The sequence below is a fragment of the Cyprinus carpio genome, unplaced genomic scaffold, assembly GCF_018340385.1.
Source record: "Cyprinus carpio isolate SPL01 unplaced genomic scaffold, ASM1834038v1 S000006559, whole genome shotgun sequence".
Classification (NCBI taxonomy): Eukaryota; Metazoa; Chordata; class Actinopteri; order Cypriniformes; family Cyprinidae; genus Cyprinus; species Cyprinus carpio.
Genome location: NW_024879221.1, coordinates 20,633 through 40,994, shown reverse-complemented (window position 1 = coordinate 40,994; position 20,362 = coordinate 20,633). Strand labels below are relative to the sequence as shown.

At 42.4% G+C, this 20,362-nt stretch overlaps 1 protein-coding gene and 1 pseudogene across 1 annotated transcript in view; both read right to left on the bottom strand.

Moving 5' to 3' along the window:
* Positions 1–1,682, bottom strand: part of LOC109048207 (multifunctional procollagen lysine hydroxylase and glycosyltransferase LH3-like) — a 14,872-nt gene extending 13,190 nt beyond the window's left edge. Inside the window, exons 1-2 of the mRNA XM_042754631.1 lie at positions 1,614–1,682; positions 785–910 (exon numbers count right to left, since the gene is read on the bottom strand). Coding sequence (XP_042610565.1) covers positions 785–910; positions 1,614–1,682 — 195 coding nt within the window. The remainder of the gene's footprint in view (positions 1–784; positions 911–1,613) is intronic.
* Positions 1,683–2,349: 667 nt separating this feature from the next.
* LOC109085129 lies at positions 2,350–19,964 on the bottom strand (annotated as a pseudogene).
* Positions 19,965–20,362: the final 398 nt, after the last annotated feature.

Sequence of the window (20,362 nt, the reverse complement as noted above, 5' to 3'; positions counted from 1 at the left end):
CGACTACCTGTAGCTTGTTTATTGAGGATGCAGGACAACTACTATCAGTGCATTACAATAAGTCTAAAGGTCATGAACGCATGAAACTAGCTTTTCTGCTCAGAAACAGGTCACATGTTCATTGCAAAACCTACAAATCTGCCCCAATGTTAGGATTTGCCAACCCAAGCTGCCATATGTGTTAGAACACTGTGCCAGTACCATGGCCTTGGTGGCGCACTGTATCAAGAGCAGATGGCAATCGGAGTCCATTGCCTTTGCAAGGCCGGGGACTTACCAGGACGTGAAGCAGGTCCCCACCCACAAGAATTTTTGGCGGTGAAGTGGGCCGTTACTATACTGCAAATCAATTACTACTTTAGAGCTGACGTTCACTGTGGTAACTGATAGTAACCCGCTTACATATATCTTAACATCCGCAAACTGGATGCCTCCCAGCTACAAGGTGGCTTTCGAGTCCTGTCGACTTTGTAGCCTTTAAAAATCCAATAGCAGGGCTGGAAGTAGTAATCAGGAGATCCGTATGGATTGTCGAGACGGATCCACAAGAAGGAAGGTTCCTGCATGATTTTGGAAATGAGGAAAACGAGGCTGAAACAGTATCATGCAACTTGCTTACCACATCACTTGACAGAAACCCCCACAAGCAATTGTTTCAGCAGAAGCAATAAAAGCATTCTGTGACCGCCATCAAGTTTGTCACCACGCTGATGACTCTTCTATTCCTTGTAACCAACCAGTGACTCTACTATGTAATCTCTTGCAGTTGGAGTGGAGGGCTTACCTCTTGCGTTTCCAGCAGGAAGATACGTTTGTCCGTTCTGGAGAAATTTCCACACTTGTCCTGAACAAGACCATTACGAAAAGGCAGAGAGTGGGATCCAGAAATTGGAAATAGTTTGTCAAGCAGCTGCAATCCAATGTAAAAGGCCCTGTTATAAAGACCCTGTCCCCTGAATGAATGTCTGTGGGTTGCAGAGAGTCGAATCGCTTATGAGCTGATAAACGGGGTGTTGTGTTCCAGGATGAGGCAGAGCAAAGGAAGTGAGTCATAATCAATTAGCACTACCTGCTGATCTCTCTGTGATCTGGTCCTGAAGGAACTACAACACGAAAAAAAAAAAACGAAATGGTCACGTTAGGCATTGTGGGAAGCCCTGTGAGATGGTGGCTTCCCACGACCCTGGGCAAGTGGCCACTCATGACCTCTTCCCCAGGGCATGAGGGAAGCATCCCATCGTTAGCATTACATGACTACAAGGAGCCCCCAACACTGGGCCTTGTGACGAAGAATCAAGGTGGTTCCTTCAAGGGTCTAAGGCGTGTAAGTTCACACCCACCGCGGGAACCTTTATCATGCGAACAGGGTTCCCTAGAGGAAAAACTCCATGCCCTGAGCCACCACCTAGAAAAGGTCAAAGTACAGGAGGCCATTGGACAAAGCTGTCATTCAGAACCTACCAGTACTCTGAAACTGGTTTGACAGTAAGGACTGGGCATCTTCTCTTACTCTCTCTTAACGGCTGTGAGAGTCCCATAATACGAACAGGAGACAGATGTGCCTGCATCGTTGTTGAATCCCACACACACGCCCGAAAAGTGGTTCTCTGTACTGGAGAAAGCACACTTTCTTGGCATTTAGCCGTTAACCCCAGCTCTTCCATATGGGCGAAGGACGACATCTTAATGCTGAACTTCCATCTGCTTCTGCTTGTCCGACTGAGCTAGTAGTCAACCAAGTTGTTGATATATTGAATATTGGATGACCTGGAAGCACAGAGGAGCCAGAGAGCATCCACAACACTTGGCTAAACGCCGATATTGATAAGCTTCATCCCTAAAAGCAAACCTTTGCCCCGAAGCAAACACAACGGTAGTTGGGGTTACACATACTGGCCTCCCCTAGGGCACTAAGGAGGAGATGGGGCAACCCTAAAATGAGGATGTGAAACCCAGAGGGGCCCTGCAATTCAGAAGTCCTGAAACTGCTGGGAATCAGGACTATCAATGCTGCTCTGATATGAGGACTGGCCCACAGCAGGGGCTGCTCCTGCCCTGCAGCCTGTGTCCCTGCTGTGTAGGCCTAATCTTTCAAAACCGCTTTCACAGTCCCCACCTTAAGCATTGCGCCTATAGCCCTACTCTGTTCAGCCCCCTTAAAGTTAGAGCATAAAGCAAGCATAAGGGCTGAAGAGCTGAACTCAAAATGGTTAACCCATGATCTCAACACCTCTGTGTGGAGACCATGGAAACTGGATAGTTCCTGAAGGGTTGTGTTGAACAAAGTCATTGAGTGACCATCCAGTTAACTGTTAGCGGATGAATATCCTGCTTCCTCGCCGGCCAGGATCAAAGTTTAACCTGGGCTATGGCACAAGTCACAACCTTCCCCAACTCCTCATGTGCCAGAGAGTTTGGGGTGGCCTCAAGTCTTTTTCTGCCATCAATGTGCTGACACACATCGAACCTCCTTGGAAAGAAGAAGTGTTTTAGCACTATGTTAATCTAACTTAACTGCGGAGGCGTGCTTCCATACCCCAAGAGAACACTGGTATCAGTGGATGAAGGGAGGAGATAAGGAGGCCCGTCCTCCGTCCCCAACCCCTCTTGATAAAATAATAAATGTCGACAATTCTAACCTTCTCAACCCAGATCAAGTCACCTTTATTTATAATAGCGCTTTAAAAACAAACCAAGATTGTGTCAAAGAACACTGAATGGGGGGGGGGGGGGGGAACAACATTAAATAGGAAATCAGTGGTGTCACTAATGCAAAATGACAGTTAAGAAAGGCAGTTCATCATTGGAATTCAGTGATGTCTATCATGCAGCTCAGTTTTCGTTTAAATAGTATTGTGCAATCATTTGTGCAATCAAGTCAATAATATTGCTGTAAATGAAGTGTCCCCAACTAAGCCAAGCCAGAGGAGACAGCGGGCAAGGAACCAAAACTCCATCGGTGGACAGAATGGAGAAAAAACACATTGGGAGAAACCAGGGCTTAGTCGGGTGGACCAGTTCTCCTCTGGCCAAGAACTAACTCAGCAGTTCAATTTCAGGCTGCAGCAAAGTCAGCTTTGGATGCGAGAGACTCAACTGGTTCCTGTGATCTGGTCCTTGGTGGTCGTCTGACACAAGGTCTTTACAGGGGACCTGGGGCGCTCATCTAGTTGTCCTGGTCCCTCCGCTGTTCCTTTCAGGGCTGTAGAGGTCCTTTCTAGGTGCTGACCACCATCTGGTCTGGAATACATCACTGGATCCGGGTGACTGCATTGACCATCTGTCCTGCCTCCTCGAACAATGTTAGGGTAGGTGTTTTTCCAGAGTTTAAGGCACTAAATAGGAAAAGGATCTGCCCGCCCCAGTTGACTTTTATATTCTAGGTAATATCAATTGCCAGAGTTTTTGAGAACACAGCGCACGTGGAGGACTATATGTACCAAGAGCTCGTTCAATACTGTAGATAGCTGGTCTCTGAGTCTGACTGGTCCTCTGTCAGGCTGTGCTGGTCTCTATCAATCCCTGATCTTGTCTCTATCAGTCTGAGCCGGTCTCCTGTCCATTCTGAGCTGGTCTCTATCAGTCCTGATCTGATCTCTGAGTCTGAGCTGGTCTCTGTCGTAGGCTGTGCTAGTCCCTTCTATCAGTCTGAGCTCATATCTATCATTCTGAGCTGGTCTCTGTCCATTCTGTGCTGGTCTCTATTAGTCTGAGCTGGTCTCTGAGTCGGAGCCTGTTTGCTCAGTGGTCGTGTTCCTGTGGCTCAGTGGTAGAGCATTTGTGTTAGCAGCGCAAAAGGTTGTGGGCTCGATTTCCAGGGAACACATGTTATGGTAAAAAAAATGTTTAGTCTGAATGCACTGTAAATTGCTTTGGATAAAAGCGGTCTGCTAAAATGCATAATGTAAATGTAATTGAGCCAGTCCTCTGTCAGTCCTGAGCCGGTCTCTGTCAGTCTGAGCCGGTCTCTGTCAGTCTGAGCTGTCTCTGAGTCTGAGCCAGTCTCTGTCAGTCTGTGCTGGTCTCTATCAGTCAGAAGCTGGTCCTCTTTGTTTGAGCCGGTATCTGCTCTGGAGAGCTGGTCCCTGAGTCTGAGTTGGTCTCTGACTCTGAGTCGGTCTCTGTCCAGTCTCTGATGGTCCTCTATCAGTCTGTGCTGTGTCTCTGAGTCTGAGCCGGTCTCTATCAGTCTGAGCTGTCTTTATCAGTCATATTCTGGGGTCTGGTGTCTCTGAGTTCTGAGCAGGTCTCTGTCAGTCTATGCTGGTCTCTGAATCTGAGCCGGTCTCTGAGTCTGAGCTGGTCCCTGATATTAAAACAATGGACGTCTACTGTATAAACCTGTGTGCGTGTGTGTGTGTGTGTGTGTGTGTGTGTTGTGTGTGTGTGTGTTGAAAGTGTGTGTGTTGACAGCATCCATGATGAGTTCCACACTCTGACCAGAACGATTTCATCAGTTACAGCAGAACATCTACACAGATGATGAGCTCCTGACGCAGCTGCAGTCCTTCCTACAGTGACCTCTTACCTGTTGACCTGTCTGAATTTTAAATTGCAACGTTTCATATACAGTCCAGTCTCTGCAGCTCTGGAGGATCTGAGGATCAGTATTGATGAGGTTCAGTGGGAAGGAGACACTCTGATCGATTCGATGTTTAAATGCTCAGTTTAGACTAATTTATAATTAATGTAACTTCTTTTGCTATATATTCTTATATATATCTATATATATATATATATATATATATATATATATATATACACATTGTTACATTACACATTTATAATTTTCATGTTTTAAGGACCAAGTTTAAAGAACATATTAGACTAATCCTCTAGGTCCAGATGTGACCTTTGTCCCCTGTAGGGATCAGATACACTTGTACTTCCTCCAATACCCTCCCTCTCCATCACAAACATGACAGAGGAGCCAGAGATTCGGAAATCCAAAAAACTCTTTCCACACAGGAATCGCAGAACAACGACCTTCAAACACAGGAAACCAAATGATGCAGATGATTGCAGAAAATGTTTCGCCTGTCGCCCCCTGCTGGATGCCTAAGGAAGAGTAGCAGCTCTGCCTCTGAAAGCTCAGTGTTTACTCGCGGGTCTCCTGATAAAAATGTCAAACCCACACCGGAGGTACAGACAAAGCTATGTTAGTACTCTTCAAAAGTTTGGGGTTTTTAAATGTTTTTGGAAAGAGTCCTCTTCTGGTCACAAAGGCTGCATTTATTTGATCAAAAATACAGTAAAAACAGTGAACAGTTTCAGTTAACACTTTCAGTGGACACTTTCAATTAACATGTTAATTTTTAAGCGTGGCAGTAGAATCAAAAGTACAGAGTTACATTTAATCGTTTAGGGCAGTTGTCTTCATCCAGAGCAACATTTTTTTTTGTCAGACAGGAACATGAAGAAACTATACGAAAATAAAAAGTTAAACATGAATCATTTTTGTTTGTTTATATACAGTAAATATAAGAATCAGAAACTACCTTTATTAAACCATTATTAGTGTTTATATTCACACGGATATTGTTTTGTTGGTTTTGATGTAGTTTTGTTTGTGAAGTGTTGATGCTGTGAAGGACATTCGTGTCTCAGATGGAGATAGAGTAGCGTGAGCTTTGCAGACGTAGCGGTAGTGGCGAGAGCAGCATGGTCGTCATTATAGCGTCCGTCAATGATGAAGTGAGCGGCAGTCTTCACCGCCTCCCCAAACCGTGAGCCGTCCAGGTCATCTGGCTGACCAGGCATCCATTCACTGTGCACACACACACACACACACACCACACACCACACACCGTGATGAACGCTGGCGTGTGAACGAGGCTCCTGCCACTGGACACACACTCAACCTCCCTGATGATCGTATACGGCGTCCCCCATCCAGCCATTCCCACTCACCAGTGTGGCCGTCAGTCCAAACCCAGCCAGTAGAACAGAGCCTCTGGTCTTACTGACCACGAAACTCTGAACACACACAATTACTAAAGCACTGATTGAGTCCCTGAATAAACATGCTGCTTTACCAACGAGAGAACAAAAACAATCATAACAACTATTATCCAAAGCGACTTACAAAGTAGAAGCAATCAGAACAACGAGAGAGCAACAAGTGTTGTGACAAGTCTTAGTTAGCCTAGCCTAGCACAGTACACATAGCAAGTTTTTTTTTAAAATAAATTAGACAAAAACAAATAGAATAGAATAGAATAGAATAGAATAGAATAGAATACAATAGGTAAGTGCTAGTATTAATTGGTCAGGCGATGGTGAAAAGAAGTATCCTTTGTGTCTTTAGATGTTTTTTGAAAATGGTTAAAGACTCAGCTGCTTGGATTGAGATAGGCAGGTCATTCCACCAGCTGAAAACAGTCCAAGAAATTGTGTTTAGTTGTGTGTTTGGTGATGGTTTGGTTTAGTTTTGATGGTTTAGGTGTTGTTTTGATTTGTGTCTGTTGTTTTTACTTTATTTCTGCGGGTTTTACTTGTGTTTGTTGATGCTGTTGATTTAGTTGTTTTCATTAATTTGTTTTGGTTAAGTGTGTTGGTTTAGCTTTGTTGGTTTATTCATGTTGGTTTAGTTGTGTTGGTTTGGTTCCTTTAGTGTATTTAGTTGTGTTGATTTATTTGTCTTGGTTTGGTTTGTGTTAGTTTAAATGTTTTGATTTAGTTGTGTTGTAGTTTTGTGTTGGTTTAGTTTGTTCTGGTTAAGTTGTATTTTTAGTTGTGTAGAGTAGTTTTGTTGGTTTAGTTGTGTTGGTTAAAGTTGTTCTGGTTAGATGTGTTTGGTTTTGTTGTGTTGATGAAGTTCTGTTGTTTAGTTGTGGTTAGGTTGTGCTGGTTTTAAGTTGTGTTGGCTTAGTTGTATTGAGTACTTCTATTTGGTTTTAATTTGTTCTGGTTGTGTTGGTTTAGTTGTATTGAGTAGTTCTGGGGTGTATTCCAGAAAGCAGGGTTAACTTACCGTGAACGAAACCCTGAACTCTCGGTTGAAAATACCCAAACCTTGCTTACTCAAGGTATAGTGGTTCCAAAATCGCATCTGGGAGTAAGTTAATTTAACCCAGAGCATGTTCCTGGTTACATTCTCAACAGAGCGACAAATCAACAAGTCACTATGGACACTAAGAAAAAGCACACCAAGCTGTTTCTTTCTTCTTCTTTTGTTCATTAGTTGTTTACATGCTTAGTGCATATCGCCACCTAATGGATGGCTGTGCAATCATTTTTATGTTTTCCCCATTTAATCTTTAATCCTTGAGAATGTGAATTATATTGTTTGTTTTATGCTAATTATATATTAAGTCATATCAGATATGTATTCTGATTTAGAATATAGACATTATAGAAAATGCCGATCTATGTGTGACATAATATAAAATGTAATAAAGTAAATATAAGTTTAACATTACCTTGTCATAGTGTTTTATAATTTATACAGATAACTCTTATATATGCCAATAAAAGAAATAATCATATTAGAATAATAAATTACCTTATTTGTTACTTCTTTTAGCGCTTCCTCATTAACATATCAAATAATATAAATATATATATATATTATATATATATATATATATATATATATATATATATAGTATATATATATATATATAAAAATAGGCTATTTACATATTGTAATATTATATAATGTTTGTGCGCTATCTGTCACGCTATCACGCCCCCTGAAGGCTTGCTGAAGTGAACTAACCCTGGCACATAACCTGCTCCGGAGCAGGTTAAGTATCAGAGAGGGAGTTGCTATGACTACTAACATATCCTTAAAGTTACCTCCGTTTTTGGAACCGAAAGTTGAGGTTATCCGCTTACTTGCTCTTAAACATACCCAGGTATGTCACATAACCTACCCCCCTGTTGGTTTAATTGTTCTGGTTAAGTTGTGTTGGTTTAGTTGTGTGTGTGAGTAGTTCCGTTGAGTAGTTGTGTTGGTTTAGTTGTGTTGAGTAGTACTGCTGGTTTAGTTGTTCTGGTTAAGTTATGTTGAGTAGTTCTCTTGGTTTTAGTAGTTGTTCTGATTAAGTTGTATGTCTGGTGTTGTTGGTTAAGTTGTGCTGTTTTCGTTGTGTTGTGTTGGTTTAGTTGTGTTGAGTAGTTCTGTTGACTTAGTTGTTCTGGTTAAGTTCTGTTGGTTTAGTTGTGTTGAGTAGTTCTCTTGGTTTAGTAGTTCTGATTAGTTGTCTGGTGCTGTTGGTTAAGTTGTGCTGTTTTCGTTGTGTTAGGTTTGTTGTGTGGCTAAAGCTTTTGGTTAAGTTGTGCTGGTTTAGTTGTGTTGAGTAGTTCTATTAGTTTAGTTGTGTGGCTGGTGCTGTTGGTTATGCTCTGTTGGTTTATTTGTGTTAGTTTAGTTGTTTTGGTTTAGTTGTACAGTACGGATCAGCTCTGACCTTCTCCTGTTTGCTTTTTAAGATGAGCAACTCTGATCTCTTCTTCTTACACTCGTCTCTGGCCGCGTCCCATGGCATCCCGTCATCAGAGAAGTAATAACAGTGTGAGGAAAAAGAGCATCCATCCATCAGGACAGCACAGCTCCTGCGTGTCTGAACACACATACGTGTGTCACGCTCTGCACAAGACATGAGAACACACTAATACAGCATCACTTACTGTTGTTCCTTATCTTGTTAATCTGGCATTTCAGACCCGAAACTGTGTCATGGAGTGCCTGCGCTGAATCCGACACTAAACAAATATACATATATTAAGATCTGCAATGGATTTACATTCGTTTGTCTAGTTTGGTTTGTCTGCATGTGTATTTTGTATGCTACTTACTATCATTAATCATGCTTTGCATCGTCTCTTGGTTAAACTCTACTCCAGATTGCTGATTTCCAAAAGCAGTTTTATGTCCTGAACACACATCAATAAAAAAATATTTTACTTCTATATTTGTGGTAATAGTTGAAAAAAATCAGTGAAAAAACTAATGTTGGTGGGATTTGATTTTCTTCATTTCCTAGTTGAATTACTAGTTAATAAATAAGAGCGATTGATTATGTCAGATGAAAAAGTCATTTAATTTGGATGAATGATGATGAAGGCTACATTACCGTGTTCCTCTAGGTCACGTGTTCTGGTTATGACACTCACGAGTGTTTGCGTCAGATTCTGCATGTTCATCTCTGTAGTTGAGAACTTCCTGTCAAACTTCACATCTAACAAAACAGAGTTACACTTATGAAACACTTTTTTTATTGATGGCTCCAGTTTAAAACTTTATAAAAATGTATGAAAATATGCACTTCGTGTACATATTCCAAATTACTTTTTGGCCTTATTATGCTGCGTTTCAATAAGCTACACTAAGGTTGCCAATTGTTCAAGGCAAGTAAAAGTTTTAAGTAAAAAAAAAAAAAAAAAAAAAAAAAAGTTTTAAGTAAAAAAAAAAAAAAAAAAAAAAAGGTTGAATCCTTGTGTCTGTTTAAGAAGTTACTTAGAAGTCCTTAGAGGACAAACATGCCCATGTAGAAAAAAAAGGTCATAAAAATGTTATATGTTAATTTTTTTTTTTTTTTTTGTCGCTTTCACAGATACAGTTTGTGTTTGTTTGTTTACCATAACTGGCAAAATTGTATTAATTTTCAGTATTTAACCCTTTAAATTAGTTTGTATTGTTGTGTATATATAAAAATTGTTGTTTATATAAAAACATCTATATATACAGTATGTATATATATATATATGCTCTCTTCCTTCTTCCCAGTGCAGTGGGTCCATGCTGTGCTCCTGTGGGGCTGGTCAGTCACACCCTGCTGTCTGTGGGAGAAATGAGAGGGCGAGTTAATGCTCAGTCTCATGGAGAAGTGTCTCAAAGGTGGCAGGGACTTGCGTGGCTTATGTAGCCGCAACCTGTTGAGCTGCAGCTGTGACCAATCAGCCTGTGATGAGGACGGGCAAGTGTTCCTCGACTTGTTTCCTGGTCCTGCTGATGATATGAGACAGTAGGGGAGAAATAGGGGGTGGGTGGGGAGTGACCCCTGACAGACCTGCGTAAGCTGCCCAGGTCCGAGAGGAGGCCGTCAGTGCTGTCGTTCGTGGCTCCAGCCCGATGACGCACCACAAAGTGGAAGTCCTGGAGCGCAAGGAACCATCGGGCCACCATGGCATTGGTGCCCTTAATGGTGAGCCATCCACTGAAGGGATGTGTGGTCAGTGACCAGGGTGATCTTCCAGCCAAGGAGGTTAGTAAACGCAGCTCCAGGACTGCCCACTTGATGGCCAGGGCCTCCTTTTCCACAGCCGCGTAGTTTCTCTCGGTCAGGGTCAGCTTCCTGCTAATATAAATGACAGGATGCTCCTCACCTTCCTGAACTTGTGACAGGATGGCTCCCAGGCCCATGTCGGAGGCATCCTTCTGCAGCAGGAAGGGGCAGCTAAAGTCCGGGCTCTGAGAACTGGCTCCGAGGTGAGGGCCCCCGTCACCCCCTGGAAGGCTTCTGTCCGCTGCTTCTTCTGGTTAGATGCTATCTGCATTTCATTAGCTCTGAATTTGTACTCTGCATAATGACAATAAAGTTGAATCTAATCTAATCTAGGGGTAGAAAAAGATGTCTAAGGTTGCTGCAGGATGCGGGTCTGCATGGGAAGAGAGGAGAACACATCAGGGAACTGACCGACCAGGTGCTGCAGCTCCCTCTTCTGGGCAGCCGAGAGGTGGGGGTTGATGTCAACAACCACGGGATCAGTGATGGCTAGGGCTGCGAGCTGGTCTCTAGTCCCAACCCACTTCTTCAGAAGGTTGATGTGGTACCTGATCAGAGGACTTCTCCTTACTGGATGACGCACACGGTAAGTCACCGGCCTAATCTTTTCCAGCACCTTATAGGGACCCTGCCAGGTGGCCAGGAACTTGCACGCAGCATTGGGGACTAGGACCATGACTCGGTCTCCGGGCTGGAACTCCCATGGTTGGGCTGCCCAGTTGTAGTGGCGTTGTTGAGCCTGCTGCATTTTACTTTAGTGTTCCCTGACTAATGGCATGACCCGTTCGATCCACTCATCTCAAACATCTGCTTCAGAATCTGATTAAAGCGTTGGACCAGTCCGTTAGTCTGGGGATGGTAGACTGTGGTCCTCAACTGCTTCACCCACAACAGCCTTTTAGAGGTTAGCCATTAGCCAGGACAGAAAGGGGGTACCCTGATCAGTCAGGATCTCCACTGGGATGCCGACTCAGCTGGAGAGCAGGAAGAGTTCCAGGGCAATGGCTTTGGCGGTGGCTTTTTAGAGGGGAACTGCCTCTGGGTATTGTGTGACATAGTCGACAATCACCAGGATGTATGTTCATGTCTCCGGGCAGACTTAGGTAATGGCCCCACAAGGTCCATCCCGATGCGCTCGAAGGGTATCAGCGGACTGGCGGTAGGTGTCCTGGGTGACGTCACTTGGCAGGGTCGGGCAGGCTTGGCAGAACCACTGGATGGGTTTCGGGGCCCCTAGATGCCCTGCCAAGAGATGTGAGTGGGCCAGCTCCAATACAGTCTCCGTCTTCGTGCGTGGCACCACCCACAACAAATAATTTTTCCTCCCCCCTTCGCTGAGTGACAAAAAGAAAAACAATAGAACAGACCGCTTTGGACGACAAAAGTAAGGGAGAAGATGGGGCCAGGCTGAGCTTCCTTGCCTTCGATGACCCAGACCTGAGTCCAGCAATGCTTCACCCTGTCGTCCTCGCATTGTTCCTTTCCGAAGAGCCCCCTCCCTGTCACCTGTTGGAACACATCATAGAAAAAGTTAGGATTTTGGGAGGGGGGGGATCACCTTCTCTCCCACTGTCTGAGGACAGAAGAACGGGGCTTGACGAGGTCCTTTCAGGGCCTCTGTCTTCGGCGGCCCCCTCTTGGGCTGGCAGACTGCGTAGCCGTGGCCAGCAGGCGGTCAAACCCAGGCTAGTCTCTCCCAATCAGCACGGGGATAGGAAGATCCTTCATTACCCCAGTTTCCACAGGCCAGGCGCCGAGAGTGGCAGAAATGTTCACTCTGCGAGCTGGAACTTGTTGTGTATCTCCGTGGACACAGGTTATGGAGAGGAAGGCTTTATACTCCATTCGTGGGGTGAGAATATGAGACCAGTACCAGAGTGACTGCACTGCCGGAGTCCAGGATGGCCAGGGTCAGCTTTCCCTCTACTTTCACGTCCACTTCTGGAGCTCCAACTGGCAGGTCCACGGTGCACAATCCAGCCTGCCAGCCAGGTCCTTGCTGGAAGCACAGGGGCCTCCATCGGCATGGGCTCACCCCACGGAGAGCCCTGCCTCACTGGTCACTGGGTGCCTTCCGGCACGCATCGCTCCTGGATTACCCTCTGGGGAAACGGTGGTGCTCGCTCCCCTGCAATCCCGGATGTTGGTGAGCCGTATCCGCCAGCTCGATAGCCTCCACAAGCTCCAAGGTGATGGTGTTGGGTTCCTCATTCCAACTGCCTGTCGGTGAGATCAGGGAAGGGCTCGGAGAAGACGGTCTATCACCAAGCGTTCCACCACCTGATCAGCCAATAAGAAAGACCCCTCCAGCAGCCAGTGCTGCGCAAATCCTGCGACAGACAGTGCACCCTGTTTTGTTTTCTTTATTTTCTTATAAATGCACAAAGGTTTGTTGTTATTATGTGTGTATAAAAATAAAAGTAGACCCTTTACAGATTCTCGATTGATGTATTGCTCTCTATCTGTACGATCAAAACTTGAAACTGCAATTTCGTTAATTTCGGTGTTATCAGAAGACGCCACAAAACGCGCATCCGCATTAGTCCTCAACCACAGAGGGTTAATGTCGCTTTTACTGAATGGAACTCGAATGATAAGTTGGTTAATGGCTTCCTGTCTCCTGACGATTGTTATAGACTCATAGCAGACTTTATTAATTATGTCCTCGACTTAAATGGCTCTGAGTTTCTTGTTGATGTCGAGGATAGTCATCTTGTTCTCATTCAGAAGCAAATGGGCATTTCAGCTCACCATCTACCAGCACCCTCCACATACCGTTCCAATGAGCCTGCCCCTCCGTTCCACCCACACTTCCCTGAGTTCTCCCAAGTTTCGCTTCCATCGTCAGTGGTCAGCTCCATGGTCAAGCAAGCCGGCCCGCTCCACTCTCAAGCCCACAGTCATATTCAGTCCAAAAACCCTATGATGACAGCAGCCATCTCCTTTACCTCAGCCCAAAAAAGGCGAATGAGGTGGAAAAGACTGTTGGCTCTTGTCCCTGACCAGAGTCGAGAGAGGGCTTCTGTTCCTGAATTCAGCCCAAAGAGGGCTTCTATTCCCGTGTCCAAACCCAGAGAGGGCCTCTGTTTCCCACGTCCAGCCCAGAGAGGGCTATGGTTTCAGATCGCATCTGGCCCAGGGAGGGCCTCAGATCCCGAGTCTGGACTAGAGAGGGCTCCTGTTCCCACATCTAGGGCAGGGAGGGCCTCAGATCCCGAGTCTGGCCCAGATAGGGCTCCAGTTCCTGAGTTTAGCCCAGAGAGGGCTCCTGTTCTTGAGTATAGCCCAGAGTGGGCTTTGGATCCCGAGTGCAGCCCAAGGACGGCTTCAGTTCCCAAATGCAGCCCAGGGAAGGCTTCTGTTCCTGAGTGCAGCCCCGAGGGACTTCTGAGTCCAGCCCAGTCCTTGTGCCAACCAGGGGACCCAGAGTCCTCCCCAAGAAAATTTTTTTGAGGGGTGAGGGGGGCTATACAATACGTCTTCGGCTGTAGTGGCCGGGCCATCCAGCCATGGCCCCCTGAACTGCCCACTCCGCCATGGCCCCCTGAACTGCAAACTCCGCCATGGCCCCCTGAACTGCACGCTCTGGCATGGCCCCCTGAACTGCCCGCTCCACCATGACCTCCTGAACTGCCTGCTCCGCCATGGTGTGTTTGATGTTTTGATGTGGAGTTATCTTCGGAATGGAAATATGGATAATATATTTGTAAACATATTTTTATCAATTATTTTATATACCAGTAAACATTACTGAGGTTGAGAAAAGTGGAGGAACAGACTCAATTGAGTCATTTAATGGCTCCAAAATGATTCAAAACTCAATCAGCACTAACAAAAAACATCAGAAAGTTATTCATTTTCAATTTTGACATCACTGGTCATAGATGTTAGAAGACATAGTTATGAGTGAAACTGAGGTTTTCGAAACTCTGAATCAATTAAACCATTGCCTCGCAAAATGATTCACTTTGAAGCTCTCCAATTGGATCATGTATCGTCCTTCAGATCGGGACTTCAAACTGCATATTGCAAATCATTTGAACTACAGTAGATGAGGATTCAGCACATCTATCGCTAATCATTTGATTCAGATTGGGACTTTGGAGCATGTATTGTAAATCATTTGATTTAGATTGGAACTGTAGCGGTTTTTGGCATGGGCGAACCGGGCGGCCACCTGGGGGTGGCATTTTTTCATGATACATGGGGGGCGGCAAGAGCAGTTTAAATTATTATTTTTTTTAATCCTCTGCACTGCCACCATGAAGTGGTTTTCTATTATCTATCATTTCCATGTGTGGGGAATTGGCAAATTGATGCTCCTGCTTGCTGAGAAGGTGCCGTGAACAGAAGCTGTGTGAGAAGGGGAAAGGGGTAATTATTAAGTTATCCATTTCATGAAAGAAGGGCTAATGTTAATTGGTGGGTATAATTTTTAAGTTTGTTAGCCTTTTTGCTATGATGCTTGCTATACGTATACAACAATAATTCAGTTTTATCTCAACAAAACACGAGATCTAATTTCACCATAATATTGTGCTTTGCAACAAAAACTGTTACAAGTTCAAGCCCTTTAATTAGCCAACAGAATTTTCAAATCTGTGTAATTATAATTTAAATCAGACTACTTTTCAAATTGTATTTCATAAACCAACCTCTCAGACGTTATGTCAAAACATTATGGGGTTTCAAATCAAAAAAATGACTTTGTTACAGAGAACAGGGCATTGATTTCATGCATGTCTACTGTTAGAGGACTTCAGGACTTAAATCATGTTTATCAGGCATTTTGGGAGACACAACAAGTGAATATGGAAATAAATTATACATCAATATTCCTATGAAATATTAGATATTGTTATTATTAAAATGTTGTCAATTATTACTCCAATTATTACACTTCTTTTTCCATTAAATGTTGCTCCAAGAACACATTAGTATGGAAATTAGATACAGTGTATAGATACATTGCATTGAATGGGAATATTAATTTATGGCCATTTTACCCACATATTGCATGAAGTCAAATGGTGTATCAATTCATTACATTATTTCTTTCATGCCATAGTTGAGAATCATCTTTATACAAATTTTGGTTAAAAAAAATGAAAACCCAAAAAGTTATTGGTGATTGAAAAAAAAAAAAAATCCATTGTTTTTGCCTAATTCTCTTAAGTGCCCTATTCTCTTAAGTATGTTTTTCAAAAGTTCTAATGAAGGAATTGTGCAATTGAGAAATATAATTTGCCACTCTTTCACATATGTTGTTGTATAATACAATATAAAGAAATTTGTGGGTTTTTTTAGGGGGGGGGGGGGGTCGGGGGGTCTCGCCCAGGGTGTAATTCAGTGTAGAACCACCACTGGACTGGAACCTTGGAGCGGGTTCATGAATCGTTTTGCAAATTGAAAGATTTGTGATACATGCTCCAGAAATCCCAACCTGAAATAATGGTTTGTGAAGATTGTGACTTCAGAGCAGTTCGCAAATCTTTTGATTCAGATTGGAACTTCAGCGTACGTTTAGTGAATCATTTAAATTAGATCAGAACTTCACAACAGATTTGTGAATCATTATTTAGATCATTTGATTCAGCGGGACTTGCAAATCTTTTTTTTTTTTCTCTCTGAATTCTTTCTTTTTTATTAAACTGTGCAAATCATCAAACCAGGCAGTTATAAAAACAAAACAATTATTAAATGTATACACAGATAGAAATCCCTAAATAAAATTATCCATGGTTTTATTATAGTAAAAGTGTATTGATTACCATTTCAACATATAACCGGTTTTACTACAAATACCATGGTTAAACAGTGTAGCAAAATCATGGTTAATTTGTGGTTACCAGTTTGGGGGTTATGCCCCCACCAATGTCAAAATCAGAATTCGCCCTAGTCAACTTGTAAATAAGATCTTTCCGACAGACTTAAACCATTCCACTCTGACAATATAACAGTTATTTAGAAATGAATAAAGACAAATAGGATCATAACATGCTGTTAGTATGATATGATGATATTTTTCGGTGTGTTTTACTCACGGATCACAGATACTGTGATGATCAGCAGCAGCAGAACCAGAAACGTTACACAGATCGCGGAAAACACCTGCCACCGCCAGCGACCGCCAGAGGGCGCCGCTACGATCCTGCGCACAGACGACTCTAACACACACACACACACACACACACACACACACTTATTATGGGTTGAAACTTTTTTCTTTTTTTATGCATGCATAGTATATTTATAAGCAGGGGTGCCACACTACACATAGTGATTCATTAAATATAACAAAATAAATATAATAAAATTAAATAAAAATAACTTTAAAAAAACTATAAAAAAATAAAATAATTTATAGCAGTAATACTAGTATTATTGCACTTGTTTTTTAGTAAAATAATAAATTGCCTAGCCTACATTTATTCTTTCAGTTCAAATTGAAATCTTATATGGTTTGAGTTTATCAAACTAGGTTTTTGCATTAAAGGGTTAGTTCACCTGAGAATGAAAATTCGTCCATCTTCTACTCACCCTCGAAGCATCCTAGGTGTATGTGACTAGGTTCCCCACGGTCAGCAGAAGTGAGAAAAAAGTGTTTATTACATTTGAAATCTGGATATTTACTTTACAAAAACGCATGGATTCCCTACAGGAGGCCTTTATTCACCCCCGGAGCCATGTGAGGGACCTTTTATTACAGATGTGCGTACTTTATTTCACGTCTTCTGAACAGTTGACAACAAACACCCACTTACCCCCACTTGAAAGTCTTGGAAGAGCAAGGACAATTTTTAATATAACTTCATATGGATTATTCTGAAAGAGGAAAGTCACACACACACCTAGGATGCTTCAAGGGTGAGTAGAAGATGGACGAATTTTCATTCTCGAGTGAACTAACCCCTTAAAGGTGCTGTATGTAGGATTGACACCGAGTGGTTGAACTAGGTATTGCAGTCCAAATTCAAAATATTGGAGAGGGTTTTTTCACCCGACCCCTCCTCCTTAGACTTGAAGCACACACAGGTTGCCAGATTGACGACACAAACAGGAACGAGCGCACTTGACGATGAATGAAATGAAATCCGCTGTTTTCCACCAACTGGCAACCCGGGATGCCGAAATACAATTGGATAAACTGGCAGTGGGCGGGTTTCACAAACCAAAACAGAGACAGACACTCCGGCCCGGAACGCACATTTTCAAAGCAGAATAACTGACTGTAAAGGACAAACCGATTCAATTGAGTGAATCATTTATGTTGGAACTGCTCCGACTGATTAAAAAAAAAATGATTCAAAAGAGAAATTCATTTTCGAATTTCAACATTACTTGTGATGATTTTAAAAGCACGTAGTGATGGGAGAAACAAAGCTTTTCGAAACTCCAAATCAGTTAAACCATTGCGTCGCAAAATGATTCACTGATTTGAAGCCCTCCAATCGGATCGCGTATTGTGAATCATATGCTTCAGATAGGGACTTCAGAGCGTGTATCGCAAATCACTTGATTCATATCTAAACCTCGGATCCGCAAACCAAAACAATTAAACGAAATAAAAGATATATGAAAATCAAAATCAATATCAAGACCAGCACAGAATATCACAAAACCACAAATTCGATATATTCACATCAGAACTTCAGATATTGTATTGGGAATAATTTCTTCTGATTTCTTTTTTTAAATTTTGTGTTGTATTCATTACCTGAGAAAACTATGCTGAACACTAGCTGCTTTGTGACGGTCTTTTGGAAAGTCGTAGAAATGCAGTGGAGTTTCGTCTTTTGCTATTGGAGCAAATGTGAACGCAATAAATATATTTGATTAGGCCTAATTTCTGTTCACCACCAAAATATGTTGTAAATAAATATTAATGAAGTGTGTTTTACAAGGAAATACTTTTTCGGTCCTTCTACTAATTAATTAAATGTCACTTGCTGCATCTTTGTAATTATTTGTGAAACGCAGCAATTTCATTTTTGTTCTCAGTATATACTGACAGCCTACATTGTAGTGTTTTTTTTTTGTTTTTTACAATTTTTATTTTAATGAATAATATTCTAAAACTGATATTTTATGAAGGAAAATGTTTGTCTGTGCAGAGCTGAAGTGATCTTGTTGCCAGGGTGTTGATGTTTGGTTGCTAAGATATTACAAGTGGAATGTTTCACTTGTTGCTGTGCGATTCTGAGTGGTTGCTAGGATGTTGCTAAGGGGGGAAAAATTCAGTGTGTGTGTGTGGGTGTGTGTGTGGTATGTGGTGTGGTCGTGTGTGTGTGTGTGTGTGTCAAAGTAGGTTGAGCAGCTGAATAAACTACAGTCAGTCAATGAGCAGAGGAATGCTGGGGACAGAACACACACACACACATTTGTTTTTGTCTCTCTCTGGAGTCTTTCCATTGACTTCCATTGTTTTTCTACTGAACTAATGATGCTTTCTATCTCCTATCCCACACACAAACCGTTCTGTATTTTCCCATATGAATTAACACATTGTTTTTTGTTCTCTCACACCTTTCCTCCAGAACTCGGTGTCATCACTAGGCTCTGGATTGTCAAACTCGTCTGTATATTCGTTTCCAGAGCTGCTTTCGGACGTGACGGCCCTCATGATGACTGAGTCTGGACCTGCAAACACACACGTTCATGAATGTTCATCAATCATTCGTTCGCTCGTTCTTCTGCAGGGAATGATGTCACAGCACAGACGACCTCCTCATGTTGAGATGACGGTCTGAAAATGGCTTCAGTTTGGTTTCCAGACCAATGAAACACTGATGCATGACTGGACAGCAGGGCTGACGTCCCTCCAGCCAATCACAGCCGGGTCAAGAGCTCAGGCTGAGGTGTTCAGGGCTTCTATTGGTCGAATGCTTTTGCACGATGCGAATTCAACAACCCTGAACTTTGATTCGCAGCAGAAGACGAAGCTTCTTCACATGACCGCTAGTTAGTTAAAGCAGATTCACCTCTATCTGTTTTAATGATAGAATGATAAGAATTCAAGAGTATTGAAACTCCTACGCAAGTGCTTATTTACCGACCAGTAACTCCAGAAAGAGAGTTTGAAAAGCTTTTTTAAAACAGAGAAAAAATTTAAAAGATAATTTGGACATCAACCCCCTCTATATATAAAAAAAAATATATACACTTAGAGAAAAACTCACAAAAAAAAAAAAAAAAAACCCTGTTATATTTTCCACAACATTAAAAAATATTAAAGAACATTTACAGCTTTTGATTCTGTAGTTCTGTTCTACACGGAAACCGAAACACTGAAAACATATGAAACATCAACAACTTTATTAACATTAAAAAAGTAACTCTAAAACAACAAAAAGCCAGAAATATAAGACGACGACCCAGTGGTTCTGAACCTGTTTCTCACTCGAGCTTCTGGTTGTTAATCAGATGCATCTGTGATATATAAACTAAACCAATCTAAAATAGTTCAGACTGTCAGTCTCCGTCTGTCCACCGAATCAGATTATTGCTACAGTATTAATAATTCACAAGATACTTGGATTTATTTGGGAAATTAATATTATTTTTTTTCACTTACCTCCTGTGTGAGAAATGAGATCCTGCCGTGTGTGTGTGTGTGTGTGTGTGAATCTGTACTTTGAGCTTGTGTTTGAATTGAAGAATATTTACTTTGTGTGCAGTAAACATGAGCTGCGAACACAGTACAGATGTGTGTGTGTGTGTGTGTGTGTGTGTGTGTGTGTGTGTGTGTGTGTGCGTGCGTGTGTGTGTGTTTAGTTGGGGGATTTTTCATGTGTTCAGTGTGAAACTCATGATTCCAACCATTTTTATGTTTCTCTTTATTGTATGCCAGAACATGATAATGAGAGTCCAAACAGCTGATAAAAACATCACAATAATCCACAAGTAATCCACAGCACTCCAGTCCATCAGTGAACATCTGGAGAAGACAAAATCAATAAACAAAATCAAGAATCAAGACACATGATAGAGACACTATTACGGGTCAGTTGTCCTGCAGGTCAAGGTCCCAGTGAAAAAAGTGCATCTCTTGTTGTCTCTCACATCAGAATCCAGACACATATTTGTTTAGAGCTGTTTAAACGCTGCTTGATCTGTGCAGATTTCTCTCC